Source organism: Myzus persicae, unplaced genomic scaffold, assembly GCF_001856785.1.
Source record: "Myzus persicae strain clone G006 unplaced genomic scaffold, MPER_G0061.0, whole genome shotgun sequence".
Lineage (NCBI taxonomy): Eukaryota > Metazoa > Arthropoda > Insecta > Hemiptera > Aphididae > Myzus > Myzus persicae.
In genome coordinates, this window is record NW_019104079.1 from 137,628 (window position 1) to 160,067 (window position 22,440).

The following is a 22,440-nucleotide window of genomic DNA, read 5'->3' on the forward strand; positions in this document are numbered from 1 at the left end:
ACTATTACTATATGATATATGGCCATCCATGCACATTTGTACATACGCAGCAGAAACAATAATAATGACTCTCTAATTTGATAAAAAAAACCTTTTCGATCGGTCCGCTCTGGTAGGCTCACGGATTACGCTTGATAATAATTTAATTTAATTTTGGTTTCAAAAAACTGTTTTCGCGAGCAACGACGACAGTATTGAATATAGTAGAAAAATTATATAGAAAAAAAGAATGTTTAAACTCTCGATTGGAACAAATCCGTAGGTACCTAAATATTTGAGCATGCAGAATAGTAGGTCAACAGCCAATGTTGTTTTATTGATATTCGGAAGGTCCAACAAATATTAATTTTTTTTCAATTATGATGATTTGCTAACTACTCTGTGAAAGAGGATTTGAAAATAAATTGAAAACAGTAAGATTTTTGATGATTGTTTTTGACCCAAAGGTACTCGTTTAATCGATCAAAACTGCGAGCTGCGTACAAAATGAGTACAACGATTCGATATAATATAATATTATATACGCATACTATAAAACTTAATTTATTTATGCATATGAAGAAATGAGAAAATGTTATCTTTATTACATTTTATGTTTAGTGGGACCTTGTGCAAATAAACAGTCCATTTTTGAATTTATATTCCGAAGAATATTTTTCAATTATTTTGATGAACAACGGATATTGGTATTGAATGAAAAAAGAAAAACAATGACAAATTCACAAGCCTCTGGCGTCTTAAACAACTAGTCGGGACGCAACTCACCCACAGCTCTCTCGACAACGACGTTAAAATAGTATATTATCGTAACATGTCTAATAATAAATTAAACTTGTAATAATGATATAAATAAGTACCGTCTGAATAGTCAGCTGGCAATACTCTGTGGAACGGCATCATAGCCGCACCTTTGAGCGGATCCAAGACGTTGTTACAAATGCCCTCCACCGTCCGGTAACGACTCTGCACCGGGCAAATCACTGGTTCGGGACTCGTGCACTCGGAGTTGTTGAAAACGGTCACGTTTCCCGCCAATATCATAACGTCCTGGTCTTTTGTCACATTTAACAGCAGCCTAAATCGCCGGAAGACGAAAACAATTTTTTATTTTAAATACCTGTACGCAGGCTCAGTCTTTGGATTGGTTTCCGTGAATTTTGACATAACTGCGGTGCAGTCTGCAGTGGTAGAAAGTCGAAATCGTGCAAGTGCGAGGTAGAGGGATGTGGCGGAGATTTCGAAAACTATTTCGATCGGCGAATGATACTATAATGGTAAGTTTATCGTTGGCGATAATATTGTGACGCCCGTTTACTGCTTTATATTAATTAAATAAATTTATAATTACCCTATCGACGGTTTATTTGGACGGTAATTTAAATCTTTAGAATTTCTTAGTTTTTTAAAAAGTTGTCGAAGAAAACACGTTTTTCTTTGGGAAACTCTTCGTCAAAGTTTAATCGATTCCGATTGACTTTGTCAGTGTCGTTTAAAACAGACTCTCCCTCGGAATTTAAAAACAAAATAGAAACGTCTCTATCTCAAGCTTATAAATACCACATAAAGCTGTAACCCGTAAATCGTTGCAACTATAATGGTTAAACGTTAAAATATAGGACAGGAAGAACGACACTGTCCAAAACGTCAAATTCGAAAATTCGATTGGAACAACGGTTCGTGCTCGATTATTACGGCCGAATCAACGTCGTCGTTAATCACATTATTTGGTAAATTCGCATTATTCCACGGTGGTAAATATACGCACAATATATTAATATAATATATTATACAAACATTTAATATAATATAATATATCGTATTAGGTGATTGTAAATAAAATCAATATTTACACACAGCACAGGTATCAATTAATTCGTCATTCAATATTATACCCAGACAGCGTCGCTGCTAACTATATAATATTATAATATAGCCACAGTATAATGCATTATAGACTAACGATATTTACAATTTCATTTCAGTATTTCTCTCTACTACCGTTTGATTATCGCAGTATGAGCTGCCTCTGAAACGTTCCGATAATATAATTTTAAATAATAATATAATATTTGATTAGTTATCATACCTACCTACTCTTATATCGATGTCTGTCACTTTGATCTCTACGGCTCTACTCATTTACGATTTTGATGACAAGCGCTAATATAGCATACATACAGTTATGCATCTAAATTTTTACAATATGTTATCAGTTTTGAATATAAATCGCATATGGTTCGAATTTTGTTATCAACATAGGCGTTGTATTTTGTTCAAACAATTAAATGCATATTATAATATAATATATAGGTAGATAATCGTGTTAAAATTAATTACCAACAATAATAATTACCATTAAATTATTTGATATAGAAATTCTTTATAGGTCCACGCCAGCTACTCGGAGGCTATTCGATGTTTAAAAAACAAAAAAATTGTGCAAAAAGTGCTTTTAAAAATGTTTATCTAATAAAAATACTAAAAAGTGTAGGTGAACTAAAAAAAAAAAAAAAAATGAATAAATTAATATGGTTTACGCGCACGTAGTCGTAATGAAGGTAGAATTTTATATGTATTTTTTTTTGTTTTGTTTTATTAGCGCGGTGTTGTTTCGTTGGACTTAATAGCGTATGTACGTCCCCAGTGACCGACCCCAAAAAACCATATCGGGTTGCAAGAGGTCCTCTGCTCGTTCCCTTTTCCATTTATTATCATCATCAGCATCAGCATCATCATCATTATCATCATTATCATCATTATCATCGTCATCGTCGTCGTCGTCAGCTCTGTGCGCCCTTGTATCGCGAAATCGCGATTTGTGCTCAGCGAAGAGATTCTTCGTTATTGCGAAAAACTTCAAACCGAACCGATTGATCGTGGTACTCACATTATATAATTATTACGCCGTGGTCGTTTCATAACATAATGATATAAAAACAATTTACGCGGCTTGGAAAGCGGTGACAATTAATGTACGACCCTAGATTATTTTCGCGATGTTTTGACGAGGTAGACGTATGTCGGTGTGCGAGTAGGGATAAGAGAATAATTTAAATGACAATCTAGTTTGCAATGTTACATAATAATAATATAATTATTATTATAGAGTGGCCGGGAAGATAATACGGTCTGGGAGAGAAAATAAAACTAGAAACAAGCAATAACTTCTTTGAAACGTTTCTGGCAGCGGGATTTGGCCGGGAGAGGGTCGTGCGTGTGCAAGGGATGGTGTGTGATGTGGTGTGGGTGGGGTCGTTGAACGGGCGTGTGCCAAGGGGTCGTCTGACGACGTAGCGCCGACCTCAATTTTTCAGTCGCGATGTTTTCGACGTAACCGTTCCTCGCGATTCCTATCGATTCGGGGCCGGACTTCATCACTTGCTGATGACGGTATGATGGAGTCCCGCCATCAATTGTCGGAAAGTTTTTTTCCAAATCCTCTTTGGCTTTCAAACTTTTGTAGCCTCCCTCCACCGCGGACATTAAGTCGTCCCCGGTCGCATTTATAACGACGGTCCTCTGAATAATTGATGTCGCCGTTATTCCCTCGTCTGCTTCGTCTGTTCCCCCAGCGAGCACGCCATGGCGAAATTAAGAGCATGAAAAAAAAAAACACACCAATTTATATTATCATAATATATAAGTAGTTCGTTCGTATATCGTATAATATATTATCACTAGATAAATACAAATACGTGACACTGACTTTGCAAGGGCCATCTGAGCTGCAACAAAGTGGATACCACCGAGGCGGGTTGAATAACTGTCGAGTTGCCTTGACTCCGGCCCACGTAATATGACGTGCCCACTATAATGGCCATTAATACCAACGACCTGGAGAATAAAACATAAAATCCGGTTACTGGTTACGAGGAACAAACGAAAAAAAATAATAATAACGGCCGGTTTTATTGCTGGTATATATTATTTTGTATAACTCGTACTCCACATATTATAAGCCGTATAATAAAATCTGGTTTCGAGGGACATCGTATTATTATTATTATTATTATTATTATTAGGTAGTATTATTATATCAGTCGTACATTTATACCTACTTGGACACAGTAAAATTTATCTCCGATTTTGTTAAATGTGTAGACTGTAGGTATATAAAGCATGGGTTATTATATATGTACCTGCAGCTGGAACAAAATCTGACCTCTGTCGGTTAAACGAAATTAATCGAAAGGACTCTAAGCAATTTTTCATTTTTGGAAGGCACGCTATATAGATAAATTTGAAATAGAATCGTTCCGTATTAAAGGCTATACTCGTTTGGTTCGATTATAACTTATAAGCGATCATATACATGTAGATGTTACGGAACTGCTTTAATATAATCTCAGACAGAAGTATACATCCACCTTAATAGGCTGAATACCAATTCTAATGGGAGTTTGCAGTGCTTACTAAAAATTGATAAAAATTAATTAATACACAAATCTACGTAATACAAACTGAGTGTAACGTTCGGAGGGAGAAAAAACTTAATTAAAAAATAATAATAATAACAATAAATAATTGAAACGAGGTGCTTATAAAAGTAAGCCGCCGGTTACCATACTGCATACTAATTAGTAGGAAATAAATGCAAAGTATAATGTATAATATTATTACGGCGCATATATACGTAATTATAAAATATTACACGTATAATAATATTTCAACATTATGGCGTCGTTAAATTAAATACAACGAATTAGGCTTTAACTTACACTTGTACACCACGTTATTGTATGGGCAATAAAAATACAAAAATGGAGGTAAAATGCCGAGAAATCGTGATAAATCACCAATAAAAAATACGCGCCTTACATGGTTTTCCAAATCACTCACTGGCTAATAAATACAGACGGTATTTGGTGTGTTTTGAACTTCGTTATTAATTATATTGAACACATTTAGATCACGAGGAAATCGATCGATAGTTATAATTCGTTAAGGGTAACGATTCCACGACGTCGTGAAGTGATTAAACGGCACACGTCAAATTTAAAATATTATGTACAGTCTACTGCACATTCGATGATTTACGTATAGGTGTTATGCTCTTTATTGAATCTATTTTATGATTTTGAAATTAAGATCAGACGTCGTATAGGAATTTTTAGTGATTTTACACTGAGTACATTTCAGGGTGAAATTTTAGTAACACAGACTGTGTTTGTAATAAATCATTTACATTCATTGACCCAGCGTGACTGGTACCGAAACACAAACACGGTAGAAACGCCTCGTGTATGTGCGACTAGAAATATATCAGTCTGTAGTATTATATTGGTGAGGTAATTTTCATATTTTGTAGACAGCATTATTAAACTAATAAAAAATTACGGCGGATAACATAATAATAAAGGTACAACTGTTGGACGAAACCTACAGATCAAATAGCACCAAAAAAGGTTAATTTCAAAGCAAAATAATCTAATCTAACACGTACGGTGTAGTTTCGTTTATAACGCGGTTGGTGGTTTACGGTTATCAAGATTTATATTTACATTATAGTTTTATTAATTAATATATCTTACAAACTACTATTGTCCACTTGGCTTCTATTGTGGAATCCAATTTTGGGGAGCATCCAAATACTCAAGTATAAAAATTATACAATCTTTCCAGTCAATATCCCTCGGAACAACAACCAATGCTCTGTGGTATGTTAGTAATCGAACCCTCCATAGTGACTTCAACATAATGACTATCTCTTATCGAGCATTTAATTTCTACGATGCATTCCATAAAAACTACATAATCATTTAAATCCTCTAATATCAAATTTATCTTCTTCATAATAGTACAGACCTAGGCGATACAACTCTTGGGCAGAAAATTAAATATTTCGGATATTTTTTAACCTAATTATTATTCATACCTAAAATCAATTTTATTGAAAAAAAAACAATACTCCGATAATCTCTAGTAAACTTACTATAGTAATATTACTGCGTTTAAAAATATTATATATTTCGTAGAGTAATATCAATGGATATTTTCTTCGATCGTGTAAACCTTATTTTAATGTACTTCATAATTGTTGTACCTATAACTATTGAAGAATGCAGAATTTGAATGAAAACAATTTAATTAATTTGATACATCACGATACATTTTTTTCTTGGCCACCTTAATATTTTACTCTGCAACCCGTTGTTGACGCGGTGCAAAGGTTCATGAACATAATGTGAATCGTAACTGCACGAATCTAATGTGATTTGCTTTCGCGATGGCGATAGGTAAATTCCGATACGTTCCTACTCGATATCTATTTTCGAATGGTTTTCGTCGTTGTTTTACCGTTTATAAAATAAAATAACGTTACGCGGCGGATTCACAACGAGTTTTGTTCTATTAAAAAAANCGTTTATAAAATAAAATAACGTTACGCGGCGGATTCACAACGAGTTTTGTTCTATTAAAAAAAAAAAAGAAGTGTACACACACACACAAGTTTGTGTTTACTAGAAAATCCGGGTTACATGATCGCCGATCTGTAAACAATAAGAACAGTGTGCAAAGACGTTTTTTATTTTAAAGCGCCGAAAAAAAAGGTACTTCAAAAACTGATTACATACATGTGTGTGTACAGTACCTAGTATATACTACCCGTACTTACCTATAGTGTTTTTGGATCTGCCGACACGTTTTTGTTATAAAATACTTATCGGCATGCCGGAAGAGTGGGCGCTGCGCGGAGGTCGTGATTTCGAAACACGATTAAAACATAATGCTGTTATTATCAGTTTTGCGAACGATTTCAGCTGTGCTGCGTGTCTTCTACGGTGTATAAACGTCGAGATAAAAATAACTTTTTAATAAACGTCGATTACGATTTTTTTAAATATCCTGCCGATAACGTTTTTCAGATACCGTTAGGTACATAATATTGTAATGGACAATCGATCACACCTCTGTTGACAGGAATCGATGGTAAAACGCATTGCGATCGTCATACACAATATAAACGTACACTATTCGTTATAATATAATATTATTATATACGCTTTACGATCCGTGTTACATATTTTGACGTATTTCAGGATTAAAAATACCGATTTTTTGATAGATTCGCGATATTATATAATACCATACAAGGTATATGGGTTTGTCATTTCCCGACACAAATATATAAACAGATTATGTGTACATCATACATGATGTCCCTAGCTCAGTATTTGAGTTCTCTCTGTTTTTAGTTATCATTCAAATTCAAAAAAAAAAATTGGTTTGATTTGAGTGTATAATTAACAGCAAATAAATTTAATTTATTACGAGAATTATGATTTCGTTATACAAGTTACAAAAACTATTCAATTATGGATAAAAAAAAAAAAAAAATACCATTCTATGAAAATAGTAAATTTATAATTGTTCACGAAAACCGAGTAGTATAATTATACTGCACGTAATGTGCTACAAATACATTAATATGGATATGATCGTTTCAAGTAGACAATACTATGTTTGGATAAAAAATGTTTAGCAATAATAATATAATATGCTAACAACAATTTAACCAACGAATCGTAGATAATATTTTAAAAATTATATAGAATTCTGATATGATAAAATATACAGTAAAATTAGTTTCGGTAATTTCTACGCACACGATATTTGATAAAAAGTGCTAATAACCACTAATATCATTTGCGGAATACGTCTGCAAAAAAATGTGTGATATTTTTTGAAAATGTTGATGTTTTTGAATCGAAATTCATATTAAAAATTTCTGGTTTTTAAAAATGTATGTACAGGTACTTTAAAAGTCTTTAAATTTAGTTTAGTAAAATATATTACGTATTATTGAATTTTGTATTTATTTTACTGGGACAAGTTTTTCAAATTATAATAATATATTGATGGATTAATATTAACTATTAAAAATCTTCATAGTCCTCATATATTTTAAGGCTGTTATATCGTGGACCTTTGATCCTTAGTATACAAACTTAAAAATGAATGGTTCAATTTTAGATTTAGATTCGTTGCCGGGAAATAATCGTGTGTATTATAATATTATTATAAACGACGTCTGCAGGAAACCAACGATCGAACGCCACAGTAGTTCAGACGAGCCCTCCAGCCGGCAATTGAGTGCGGTATATTGTGCTAAATTATTACATTGCGAGGAGGTTATTTTTTTCTTAAGTCCGGCCACTGTTTTCTAAACCGCCAACTTTATCGCTGGTGATTCGGATACACCACGTATAAACACGCACGCTCACCCACACAAGCAGCACACAAACGTCGCACACCCACGACCAAAGGGTCCGAAGCCCTAATTTGTCATCCCCTCCCCGACTGGTTCTCGACCGCGCGAGATTGTAGTAATTAAGCGACAACTAATAAATTACCTAGAAAAGCGAATAATTACGACCACGTCTTCGGTACACACACACACACACACACACACACACACACACACACACACGGGCACGTATACGAAGAGGGAAATGGCAAAATCGCGACCAAAGTAGAGAAAAAAAAATAATAATAACAACAACAACTACACGACAAAGGTTGCGTGAGAAAATATATCGTGTTATTATGTATTTTTTTTTACCGTGGTAACCGATTTCGTGCGAGGGGCCGTCCACTATTATACGCATGTCTATTATTATACCACGAGTAGGTATAATATATTACCGTGGTCTGAATACGCACACACTTACATAATAATATCATAATCTCGACCGTTCGGTTTTTGGTCCTTTTCGATTATATAATATCCATTTCCTCGTGGATTCAAAATTCAATAATATAATCGTGATTCGAGCTGACTTGGCTGTAATAGTAACATGACGTCCGTTTCTTTTGTTTTTGATATTATTATTAATAAAAAAAAAAAAACATTTCGGAAATGTAATGCGCACCCACCAGCTAAGCTCGGGTCATCTACTGTTGGAATATATTATTCTGAAAGAATATAAGATGGCTGAAGAGTATGACATATTATAGTGTTATGTGCTTTATTACCGAATTGCTTTTCGAAAGCATACTTCAAGACGGAACGGACCCTACATTATTATACCATCAGGCGTTGTGGCAGAATTGCCTATCCAAGACGCCGTGTCACCGTAATAATAATTCCATATTGCATTATTGAAAAGCATTAATATAAAATACCTACAAGCTCTAAATTATTAGTATCTGTCGTCATCGGTCACACGCGCGCACACACACACACACAGGTTTTTGATAGCGCATCGTTTTATAGCGGTCGCGTCGCACTTATTTCTGTTGAAAGTTATTACGTGTAGTGTCCAGGTTGGGTCAGTTGCAGTATTACACAGGTAGTGTGTTTTTAAAACCGTCATCATAATATAGTACGAATAACAACCATACTTGTATTTCGTTAAGACGTGTTCATGCCAGTTTAAAACGTAAGAATTAAGATTATAGTTTTTTTGACGTTTGACTAGTATTTGGACGTTATCGTAAAGAGGGGTTTTATTATTTTTATTTTTTCCAATGCGGTCATAAACGTGATCCCGTATTATGTAAACGTACGTATACCCAGCTTCCCAGGAATTATAGATTGGAGACGATGAAAATCGATATACTTAGTTTGAAGGCAATATATATTTTTTTTCGCTCGCATTTACCCATAAAACGGTTTAGTCCGTATAAGCCGGAATACTACATAATGTTCTGAGCTAGGAAGAAACCACCTTCGTCGATTACGTAAAGATATATTTTTGAACGACACGCGGTCGCAAAGACAGCAGTGACATACGAAAGTAAAACGGAAAGGATCAAGCAGCCCTGAGTCACTATATAAAATAATCGTCATTTTTCAATGGATAATTTTTTTTCACGGCCTTCGATGTTTCGAGTTTTTGTCGGTTCTTTTTTTTATGCCATTGTTATTGTTATTATTATTATTTGTGGCCACAACTTGTAAGACCGAACACGCATACCTAATATATCACGTATAATGACAATAAAATAAATTACAGTTTTCTATATTTCCAAAGTCTATGTTTTATGGTTTTGGATTCGGATCGGAGCGAGATGTGTGTGTGTGTGTGTGTGTGTATAAATTCGATCTCTCTTTTCTTTAGACAAAAACATTTCGGAACGATTGAAAAAGCCGAAAATGTTTTTCACTGATTGAACATTGGCCGTGATTGTGCATAATATCCATGAAGCTATATGTATATAGATAGTTATTTTTTGAGTTTTTCGTTGCTATAAACATTGATGATTTTTTGAAAACCCCGAAAGTATCAGTGGTGTTAAAACGCAAAAGTACACGAGTCAATGTTCAATTGATGTTATCGTTCAAATGTTTCGGTTCTTGATTTTGATTGTCTGTGGTGAAACACTAAAAATTTACACTGTCTGATCGCGCATTATTTTCTCATCACATTATCTACGGAAAACACAACAATAATCTTATCGTTCTCTTTTATAATGTCCCTATCAGAAATATATTACTGTAGCCGAAACATGATTATTTTTTCCCATTAATATTTTTATTGGATTCAATTTAAAAATTGTAGAAAATATTAATATTTACTTGATATTTACCTACTCGATAATTACTAGACTGCAGGCAGGCCTTAGCAGAAGTTTGAAGGTCTGAGCCCCATATCATGTCTACTCCCAAAACAATCTAAGCCAATGGGCACAATATTATATGTTTATATTATAATACAATAAACGGTTTCCCGCTTTGTGCTTTCTTCCAAAATATAACTGTTTAATTTCGATCGTCCAAACCATAATATTATATTATAATACCTAATATTATTACGGTTACTGTTGTGTTCATGGTACAGCGCGGTATTGTTCTCGGCGAAAATAAAAACAATTACCATAATCCTATATTCTGCCGAGCACATAGCACATGGGCGGGCGCCGTCATTTCTTCGAAATTCGTCGGAAAACCGCTTAAATTATTCGTGCCGGAGACGAGAGAATACTGTTTGATTGTATTTTAGAATTTTTCGAAAGGCATTGCGTTCCGTTTTTTCTCGCCCTTTATATTTATATACATTACATTTATACATAGCATAAAATATATATTACTATTTTTTGAATATAATTTGATATTCGGAGACAATGTAAATGGTTTTTCAGAATTTGATTTATTGTTTTGAACAGCGCAGCGTGCCGAGATTCTGCTCTAGTTGTCTTTATCGCTGCAATACAATAGTGCAATCGTTTGGGAATCGGATTTTTTTCGCTTAAATTTTTTTTTGCAAAATATCACCACAACATATATTGTTATTATTATAGATAATATATAAGAGGTACCTAAGCCATTCGGCGATATATTTCTGTTTTTATAAATGTTTATCACGCGGGATGAATTACAATAATAATATAATAATAATATATCGGTTTCCGCACCACAGATGTGCGACTGAAGCTTTTTGACGTAATCCGTTTAGTTTATATACACGCGTGTTATTCGATTTAATAATGTCACTGTAATTTCCATAAAATACGAAATTCTACGTTGATACTATAATATAGAACGCCAAACCAAATCATCGTTTTTATTGAGTGTAAAGAAGAAGTAGGTGCCACCGGGTAAACGCATACACACACTTTAACGAGTCTTTACATGTTATATTATATTAGGCGGGCTTAAGGCTGAACTGTTATATACAAGATGATTTATCAAGCATCCTCACCCCTCTTTATTTAAAATATGATTTTGGAATTTCTTAATATGCCTCCTCAAAGGCCATATTTTCAAATTCCTGAAATCGTTTATACTACTTAAGGCATGTCCTGTGAAGATACAAGCATCTTTTTTTTCAAATGAGAACTTTTTCTACTGTACATTATTTAGTGCATAATTTTCCCGAAAATGTTGACATTTCTAAATCAAAATTCGAACTAGTGGTTTTTGAGTTATTTCACTTGGTTTATCAATAATAGTAATATTGGTCCATGATAATGTGCTAGGAAAATATTATGGTGGTTATTGTAAATTAACAACTTAAGTAATTTATATTAGTGTATCGACATTTATAAATTGTAAAAACGGTTCAAGTATCATAAATACTAGATCCAATATAAAGTATATATTTTATATGTATAAAAGACTATATTTAAGAATTATTATCTTTAATATAAACATTATGATAACTGCTTAATTATTCCTTCAAATTTTGAATTAGGTTAACAAAATAATATCCATCAAAAAATTTACAGTAAAAAGGGATGAGGGGTTCTCATTAGAACAACAGGATTTTGTATCATCACAGGACATTTCTTAAATAGAACGAAAAATCTCAATAATTTTTTAGGGTCTTAAATAGTGTATTTAAAAATTCCAAAAATCAGAATTTTAATAAATTCATTATCAAAGGAAAAAAATAGGGTAAGCAATAATCATGTCTGTGAAATCACTCTGTATAAATATGTATACATTATTTTTACAGTTTTAAAAACTATAAATTAAATTAGTTTGTTCCTACCTAACGTTGGTAATTAATTATAGTTTGTGATTATGTACACCGCGTTATAATTTCCACTATATTCGTAATTAATACTGTCTAGTATTTCAAAAGCAGAGATTTTATGTTAAATCTAAAAACAAAATAAATATTATTTTCAATTTTTGTTTTTAAACACACATTGCGCGTGGTATAAATACAAAATAATAAACATCATCAGAAATGTAATTTCATACAAAATCATCTACGCTTCGCCGCCGTTAGTTCTGTTCGAGTTAGAAATCGGTTTGATATTTTTAGTCATGTATTAAACCTACCGTTGTTGAGTAGGTACTATATATTTTAATAGAATCGCGAACACCGATGCTGAATACGAACTGTGCATCTCGCTCGTTATTCATAATTTATCCTGATGATTTTCCATGTTCCACTCGTCTACTTAGATGTTTTTGTTTAAATTAATTCTTTGATACTAGCAGAGGCTATACGTATTGTTTATATGTTATTGTTATTGTACAGACTACCGGGTAGGTAGAGAAGCTGTTTTTCGCGGGCTGTGATTTTGCAATTAAAATGCAGCCGCATATACTGATGCAACTTTTAACTCTCGTGCACAGTCACGGTGTTTTATTTCTTTTATCAATTCCAGTAAAACGAGATTTATTGTTGTTATTAAATAAAACTGAAATGCGACGTCATTTCTACGAAAATGTTTGAACATCTGGGGGAAAAAAATTTAAAAACGTAATAATTTACAAAACAACTATACGAAAAGGGGTCAGCTCGAGATTTATGTAGGGACACAAACGACATTAGTCGTTTTGAAAAAAACATGTTCGTATTATTATTTTGTTTTGCAGTCTGTGTCAAAATTGCATCCAACCGCGCGTTTTGCATGCGAGCACGAATAATCTATACCTATTTTGTAATTATTATTTATAATATCTTTTCATTTTCGCTCTCTGTTTCCATCCACCCTCCGCCACCCCAACGCCCATAGTTGGGTTGTATTCTTCTTAATTTGTCCTTGTACACGATATACATATTGTTATATCCTTTATATCGTAATACTAGCAGCTCACCTGTGTCAGCGTGTCACGTGATTTTCTGAAATAAAATTGTCGAGCTGCACACTTTTTGCATCTCACGCATTTTAATATCTTTTCTTTAGAACTATACAACTGCTATTAACCGTCACTGCAGCAGCACCAGCTGTCTCGTAATATTAAAATTTTCCCTACAGTTTTGCAGTACTGTACACTGTCGTACCTATACCTACATTTACTATTGTAAAAAAATAATTGTTTTCGAATTTCTTAAAAAACGCGAGGATGATGTGTCGCTTAAGTGTACGGCATATGGTGTATTGTATGGTATAATAATATAATATAATATTATTATATATAATTCTATTGTACATTTGATACGAAACGATTCGCGCCTAGAATCGCGTATTTTTTTGTTTTATGGCGCTCGTTTAGTAATGTTTTATTATACCGTGTGTATGCTGAAAGTTTTGAAAACCGATTTTATTATTTATATTTTATTATCGCGGAGACATGGCGCATACATTTTTGATTACCAGCGACTGCGTGTCGGATAAACGAGATACTATTAAACAGCAACACATTTTGCACGTTCTCTTCCGGTTTAATATTATAAATGGTTTTACCACGCACAATATAACGCGCGCATACGTATATGATATGCATGTATATAGGTTACTAAAATGTCATTATCAAACGCTAAACGATTATATTATTCAAACGTAAAAGTCCAATTTAATAAACGGAAAACTGCTGCGGTGGAAACCCGAAGCCTGCCGTGCGCTCTGCGGTTTCGACGAGTAAAATAAAATTACGATCGCGATAATAATATAATATAAATATATTATTATATTATGCGATGCACCTAAATAAACGTACGCGACTGGCCAGGGGAGTATATATTATAAGTACACGCGCAGACGATGAAATATGTTCGTATCACCGATGATAATGCAATGACAATTTTAGAAGACACATACAATCGCAGATTTAAAATTCGGGTCTCCGTGCTGAGTTCAACCTTCTCAATCGCTTATACATTGATAATAAATAATAATATACCCAGAAGTTATTTCATTATAATATTATACTTCGATTTTGTATTTACATATAATTAATAGTAAATTAGTGAAAATTACCAGAGATCAAGATAAAAAATGAAAAATTTAGTATCGGATATGCACTTGCATTAGTTACTTGGATTGAAAAAGTCGTGGTTTAACATTGACAAACATTCATTACATTTTATTATATTCATAAATACAAGGGGATCAGAGTAATAAAAATGTATTTTTTTCATACAATCATAGGTACACTGCAGGATTTAGTCAAACATAAAGAATCCATTCTTGTTACTAGCTGGAATATTTTCTCAGTTTTTAGAGGGCCCATACAAATTAACAGAAGACTACTATTATATTCATTGTTCTTTAGGCGTTTAAAAGATAAATAGGATCGATTTGTACACAAATTGTACACAAAAGCAAATCAGTCGATTGGTTCTTTTATCGAATCGGCCGAACATCGTATTCACAACCGTGGCGTGTTGATAGATATCAGAGGTGGAACTATGACGAAGGGAGAGAGAGGATCTGAACCGGTGCCAAATGTCAAATGAATAGGTTAAACAGTAATATTATGACAAACAATTAAAAAATGCTCAGTAGTAAATGTAAAATTTTAAATGAAATTTTAGGTAGATTGAACGGTAATATTGTCGAATTGTATAGGTATGAAAATTGATTAACAGTTGATGCAGTCTTAAACAAACTTCGTAGAAATAAAATAAGAATCGATTTTAGTTTGAAAAATAATATGTAGGTACACGTTTACATTTCAAATTAACAAAATACATAAATAGAAATACGATCGACGATTTTTTTTAATATGAATAATGCGTTTGGAATATTAATTTTCTGAACGCCCTACGCTCCAAAAAAATGTTGAAAATCCACCAATGGTAAGTATTGCATGTAGTATGTAAATATATTATTATTTTATTATGACAGTCGATAACGTTACGCAACTACGTTTGATTGCTGAAACATATTGAAGCCTGATAATGACTCGTGCTTGAAACACTCTAAATAAATACATAGGGGACTCTATACTTTAGCCATCGAGAAACTTAATCTTTTTTTCAGACCCACAACGATTACATAATTATGTCTGAATATAGGGTTTTATAAGTACTAACGTTGTGATGTTAACACAGTAAACTTTACAATGCCTACCTTGAAATTATGAAGTTTCTGAAAATATATTTTCTTTTCTCGTTTGAATCCATCCGAGTTCGTATAATCGTTATTGTTTTATAATCTGATGATTGTCGCTGAGTTTGAGGCCAGAACAACATTATTGTAATAATATTATAATTAAATATTTGTTGGTTATTTTTGCTGTTATTATTTTTATTCATTTAGGAAAAGTATATAATTTCGTACAATATAGCAATGAACAGAGAAGTTTAACGTGATTTTTGAGCCCATTGTTTGTTTCAAAGTGGTATTTACATTTCAAGGTATTTTGTTCTTGGATGAGCTTACACAGTTGGGGAAAAAAATGTAAAAAATATCTTTTGAAACTTTAAATATTTTACGTTTTATTTTTTTAATGTCGTGTAAGATTTAATAACATTCAAAACATAATAAAAGAAGACTTGGAAAAATTAATAATTGTTGATTGTTTTGATTTAAAAATGCTAAGGTTGTACCTATTTTATACATCATGTATTATGATATTATGTTATACAGATAACGATTTAAGTTTATATGATTTTAAATTGCATCACTACGATGTTACCTACAGAAGTACCGGAATAAATTATGTATATTTTGCTAAATAATTATAATTTTAACTTTTTAATTATTTTTAAATATTAATCTTTATTTGAAAGTGGGTATTTTAATGAAGTTATTAAATGAATTTTGTAATATAGTCATAGAGATATATTTATATTAACTTTATAGCCATATTATATTAATATTTGTAAACAGAAAATCAAATTGTATTTGATCTATTCCATTGGTTGTTATTAATATATATATTTAATAACTGAAACTAAATTATAAAAGCAAATATAATCTCAAATGTTTTTGTTTGGATAATATTAATAATATTCTAAAGGCATACTTATTAAAATTAAATTTTTTTTTCCAATTAGCATATTTAATTTGTTGACATTAATGGATCAAGTAGGATTATTCATTATTTTGAATGTCTATATTTAAATGAAATATCGAATAAAAGGACGATAATGCATGATGTATGTAATTTTTATCCATAGAATAATAAGAAAAACAATTTTAAAGTTCTACTTAAAATATAAAATTGGTACTCGTTTTTAAGGAAACAATATTTGTCTCGTTTCCGTATGATGATATATCGTGAGATTATGTGAGCATTCTGTATTTTTGAAACAAAAAAACTAAAAGCCTATTTACAATTACGACGACAAAATATATAAATATATCGAGCGATTATAGGTGCACCTACGTGTACATCGTTTACTTAAATTTATAGCTAATTATTATAATTACATATAAACATTTAAATGTATTAGAATACAGGGAAGAGCAGGTGCCGTTATATAATCAGATATTTTTCACACTGTCGATAATCTGCTCATTTAAGTTTTTAAAGAAAACAAATAATAATGAGTGTATGAAATATCGAAATTATAAAAGAAAAGGTTTTATACTATTGAAAATTATTATTTAGGCAATTAAACTTAGTGTTAGATAGAACGTTTTTGAAACTAAATACAAAATTTCGAAAGAAAAGTTTTTATCTTATAATAATACAAAATTATTTAGAATGAAAACGTTCTTTAAATATTTAATTTATATTTATTTAATATTTATCTTATATTGATCACACTGATACAACGAATTATTATAAAAAGGTTCCATCTAATAGGATAGTTTCATGAGTACAAAGAAAATGTTCTATAAAAAAAGAACTTATTTTCATTAATTTATTATTAACAGAAATGTTTATATGTTTTATTCTTTTATTTTTATCCTACATGTTTATATGTGGACACTTCTTAGAAGTACGTCTTCTTCAATAGAACTTAATGAATATATTTTAAATTGTAAATATTGAAATCAATTGATCCACCTGAACAAAATATAATAGGTTCAACATCACTCTCATGAATGACTTTAATTATTTCAAAGTGATACGATAGAACCTTTTCATATTCTAAGCCAGCATAATTATTATACATGTACAATATAAGTACGACGACGGTGTTTTTTTTTTTGATCCGACCCACTGAATCGCAGTGTTTTGAGAAATAAATCACTTTATATCAGGTACGAGATCAATGATAATAAATATCAACGAGTATTATAATAATTTTAAGAACAACTCACAGCAGTGCGGCGTACACGCAACATCTTGGTTTCAGGCACGGCGGAGTGTGATCAGTTTCATGTTTCGACAACGAAATGTACCCGGAACCCGATACCGGTGTGACGTCATCGGCATTGGTCAACGGCGTACATTCGGTTGCCATCGGTGTGATGTCCTGCCAAAGAAAAAAACAAAGCATTTTTTAAAAATATATGTCATTTCCAATAAATCAGATATTTCATTATTTTTGTTATTGAAAAAAAAAGGGCGAGCATAATTGGTTAATCACCCTTTATACGATGGAAAAACGTGTCGGTAAAAGTAATGTTATATTATGTAACAGTCGGTTTTTGATAAATAGCGTGCCACCAAATAAATCGTTATATGCCTTCGTCGGTTGTGTGCAGCTTGCAAAACTCAACAAAATATGTGAAACGTTTCAGGGGCAGATTTCAACGGAAATATTTAGCGGCTCCTCGGCAAATTATTTTAAAACTCATCGACACACGGGCAAATGTCAAAAATATTTCCGAATTCGATATTAATATGTAAGTAGCTATGAAGAGTCCTGTCATATCATATTTTGTATTGTATTATATTTTACACAAAATTTCACTTAAGATTTGCCTGCATCTGTACTACGATTTTTCGATGCTATTACGATGTCAGATACGTGGACAAAATATTTAATTAATTAAATTATTATTTCAAGTGTCACGAAAATAAAAATAATTAATTTTTTTAAGCTCAATTATTATTGAGTATGATATTGGAATTATCTCGGTCATAAGCGCGTGTTACAACCTACAGGTATATGAGAATATAAGCACTTAGAATTATTTTAAAAACCTTTTTGATTATGACGTACTAGTGGCTTTTAAATTGAAATGGTTAAAACATCATATGGATATAAATTATAAAATAAACCATTAATAAACAAAACACTTTCTACGTGTTAAAATAAATATTATTTTTTCGAACATTTCAAACAAATACGCGTTTCATTAAAAATAAGTCTTAAAACTCCATAAAATGCCAAAATTATTCTAAATTAGAGTTAAAAACGAAAAAAATATAATTCGACGTATTGTATTATGTATCTAATAAGTAATAGGTACGTAGATGGTAGGTGGGAAACAATTTTACAGTTATGGATAATTGATAAGCTTCGTGTAAGACCGATATTATAATATTACATTAAGAAGACAAATGAAACGTGTACAACGTGTCCAGCTAGAGTGACAGTACGTAATACAATAATATGACGCAGGTACAACCACATTTCGAGTTATGATATTATATTGTATACGCAACAAAGTCTTAAGTTGCGAAAACTATAATAATTAGGTATTAACCCTATATTATAATCGGTCCTCGTGCAGCGGGGGGGGGGGGCGCCAAGCTGGAGGATTGCGCGTGTTTGCTTAAAAAATAAGGGTGAAAAACGGTCGATACGACTAAAGCGTCATACGTAGTAGTATAATATAAGAGCGAGAGAATTTAACGAATCGACAACACGGCTATTAATACGCGTGGCAGGTAGGTACGAAATAATATTAACAGTACATAATAATATTACAATAACACCGCCACCGGCTTAAGCACATATTTATATTGTTACGCACGCATATATATACATAACACAGTGTGGACCGGTGTTGCCCTTTCCTCTAAACGCGCATACACACAACATACATATATTATATTAATAACGTGTCGTGTATTGTATACCTAGCTACTATATGTACCGCGGTTACCAACGCTTAATAATAAAATATGTACACGCCGCGGTTTAGTGCGACGCGTTAAATTTAGGGTCGGTGTTACAAAATCCAAGCGCGTCTGCGAGGGGCGCGGGGTCGATGCTTGTGTGTGTGTGTGTGTGTGTGTGTGTGTGTTGTGGGGGTGCAGGGGAGGTGGTGGTTTTTCGGCCTCACTGGCGCGGCGTGGGGGTGGGGCGGCGTAGCGTCTTAATATGCTATATTAGCGAATATGGGGGCTTCCTGGCAAACATTAATTCTACGCCAGGCAGCTGCTGCCGGCTTGTTGTTGCTGCTGCTGTGGTAGTGTAGGTACATGGCGTGTTTGTACAAGCGCTCGGGATATAGCGACGACTACACACACGCGTCTCTGTTATCTTAATCGACTTTATATTATTATGTTAAGGTCCGACTCGTCTCCGGCAATATAATATACATTGCCATAATTTGACGACGACGAATTTCCTCCGATTTCACACCGGGACAGTAATGCTATTTGATTACTATACTCAGTACCATTCTTGAACTGTATGTTAAATTTATAACTAGTTCAAAATCATATAGGAGAAAAACTTATAAGTACCTCATAAACGTCGAGTGAGAAAGTTGTGTCTATATAATATATTGGGTTGGATATTATGTCTACTATATGCCATAGGATATTAGGCAGGCCTGGGAAAGTTAATGATAATTTTTAACTGGGTTAAGTTAAGTTGATATAAAATATTTTTAAAGTGCAAAGTTAGTAGATGCACTAATTTTTTTTAACTCAGTTAAGTTAAATGTTATCTGGAAACTTACAATCAACTTATTTTTCTTTTTTAATACATACATTACCATTTATATCGTTTAAATAATAAAAAAATAAATATGTATGCACTATGCAATATGCATCATTAACAATAATTTTATTATATTTATTTAGTTATATATAAATTAACGTAACTTGGATTTGAATAAAAATGACTCGTTATTTCTTAAGTTTATATTAATAAAAATCAGTTAAGTTAAAAATTAAGTTAGTGAAAATTAACTTTTTAACTTGTTTATGCTCAGGCCTGAATTATTAGATACACTCGATTTAAAACTCCAAATAGTATAGGTACAATATTACAATGATAATTTCAAACTTGGTAGTAGGTAAATTAATAAAATATAATAAGTGTTACAAGGAAAGCATGGATTAATCTAATGTAATTTACCTCGTCCAGGCAATATGCACAATCACTAGATCAAAGCTACAGGTCAAACTGGACGCAGGCTGGTTGAATATTGTTGATACTGAACTTGTAGGTGTTACAAACGTCGACGTACAGATTTCTGGATTTCTCTAGTATCTGAAAACTGAAAATAATTTGGATTTTATTAGAAGTTGGAACCAAACAACATGGTACATTGGTGTCAATGATAAAAGTGTAAGGCATAGACAATTATATCTATGTAGACATAGAATCTAATACATTCGAAAAAAAATTGATCATAGAAAGTTAATTACAATCAAATGTTACAAGTTACTATATTATAATAGGTACGGTCATTAGCGACTGCAGCGAAGAAACGTGACCACAACGACAACCTGTATGATTTTAACATCCCAGTGAGGTCCACAAGATTTTGCAGGGCAGCTAAAACGATCGTTTTCAAGTTTGAGAATTTCCTGCTTTGCTTGGGGCATGCGTATCGGACTTACCTGGAAAATGAAAAAGGCTTGAACTGCTGCATCACCGCCACCGATATACAGCGATCGACTGACGTCGGATTCCGTCGGTCGGCCGAAACGTGATCGGTGCTGCGATGACCAATGCCGTAGGAAACCCTTCAAATCCGAGTTCTCCTCAATCACGCCCCCCTTAATACTCTCGGTCACTTCCCCCCGACCACTGACTACTCGATGGACGGCTTGACGATTGTCGAAAATCGAAAGGAGTATATATGATAATACGGATGGTCTAAAATATTCTACGGTATAACGCTGTTACGATGATATACCGTGGTCATGAGAAACAATTTGTTGCTTAATAATATAGTATCCGACTATACACAGAGTTGCTGAAAGTCTTATCTCGTATATTATTATAATTCATAATAATAATTATATACTATACAATAAATAACGTGGAAAACCACCACGTCTCACTCTGTATACATTACAATAATACAATATATTATGCACCTATACATAATACCTCGCGTATAAAGTATTACGTAAAACGAACCGGACACTACGAAAAAGCACCGATGACTGCAGGTGTGTGACTGGTGACTACGTTCTCGAATCGATACCTCAACGTCGGCCATGGATTGTAAATTTATAATAATGATTATATAGTGTCGCCGTCGTCGTCATCGTCGTCGACGTTCGTTACAAGAAATACTACTATAATATTTTACATATATATATATCTACGTACCTACGGCAATATCGTCGTAATGACCCGCGACGTGTATCATTAGTCATTACCCCGGCAGGTGGTGGGGATAGCTAATATATATAGTTAAAAAACGTACGCAAAGAAAAACACTTATCATTTTTGCCAAAACCCGATGGAAAATGATCGATAAAGCGTGATCAATATAGTTGAAGACATCGACAGAGATCATTTTTGATATCGCTCATACAAATATTATAATGTTATAATATAATATGCGTAATACCATAATCCATGTATACATTATTTTTACGATGTCGTGTACTCATGTGAGTGTTTAATGCGGATTTCGAATTTGTTTTACATGTTATTATTATTATTATTATTATTATTATTATTATGATCTATATAATATATTATGCCACGTTATTATGGCTGTTTATCCCGATCGCTTTGTTTTCTCTTCGTAAGTCGTAAAAAAATATATATT

General features: G+C 32.6%; 1 protein-coding gene across 7 annotated transcripts in view; it reads right to left on the minus strand.

Annotated features, from left to right (window-relative positions):
• LOC111038432 (chorion peroxidase-like) overlaps nt 1-21,834 on the minus strand; it is a 47,843-nt gene extending 26,009 nt beyond the window's left edge. The window contains exons 1-7 of one of the 7 annotated variants that reach the window (XM_022321528.1): nt 21,272-21,834; nt 21,114-21,206; nt 20,784-20,925; nt 17,842-17,996; nt 3,707-3,834; nt 3,302-3,560; nt 858-1,075 (exon numbers count right to left, since the gene is read on the minus strand). In XM_022321528.1, coding sequence (XP_022177220.1) covers nt 858-1,075; nt 3,302-3,560; nt 3,707-3,834; nt 17,842-17,984 — 748 coding nt within the window. In that variant the 5' untranslated portion in view covers nt 17,985-17,996; nt 20,784-20,925; nt 21,114-21,206; nt 21,272-21,834. The other 6 variants (XM_022321527.1, XM_022321529.1, XM_022321530.1 and 3 more) reach the window with 6 other exon arrangements.
• Nucleotides 21,835-22,440: the final 606 nt, after the last annotated feature.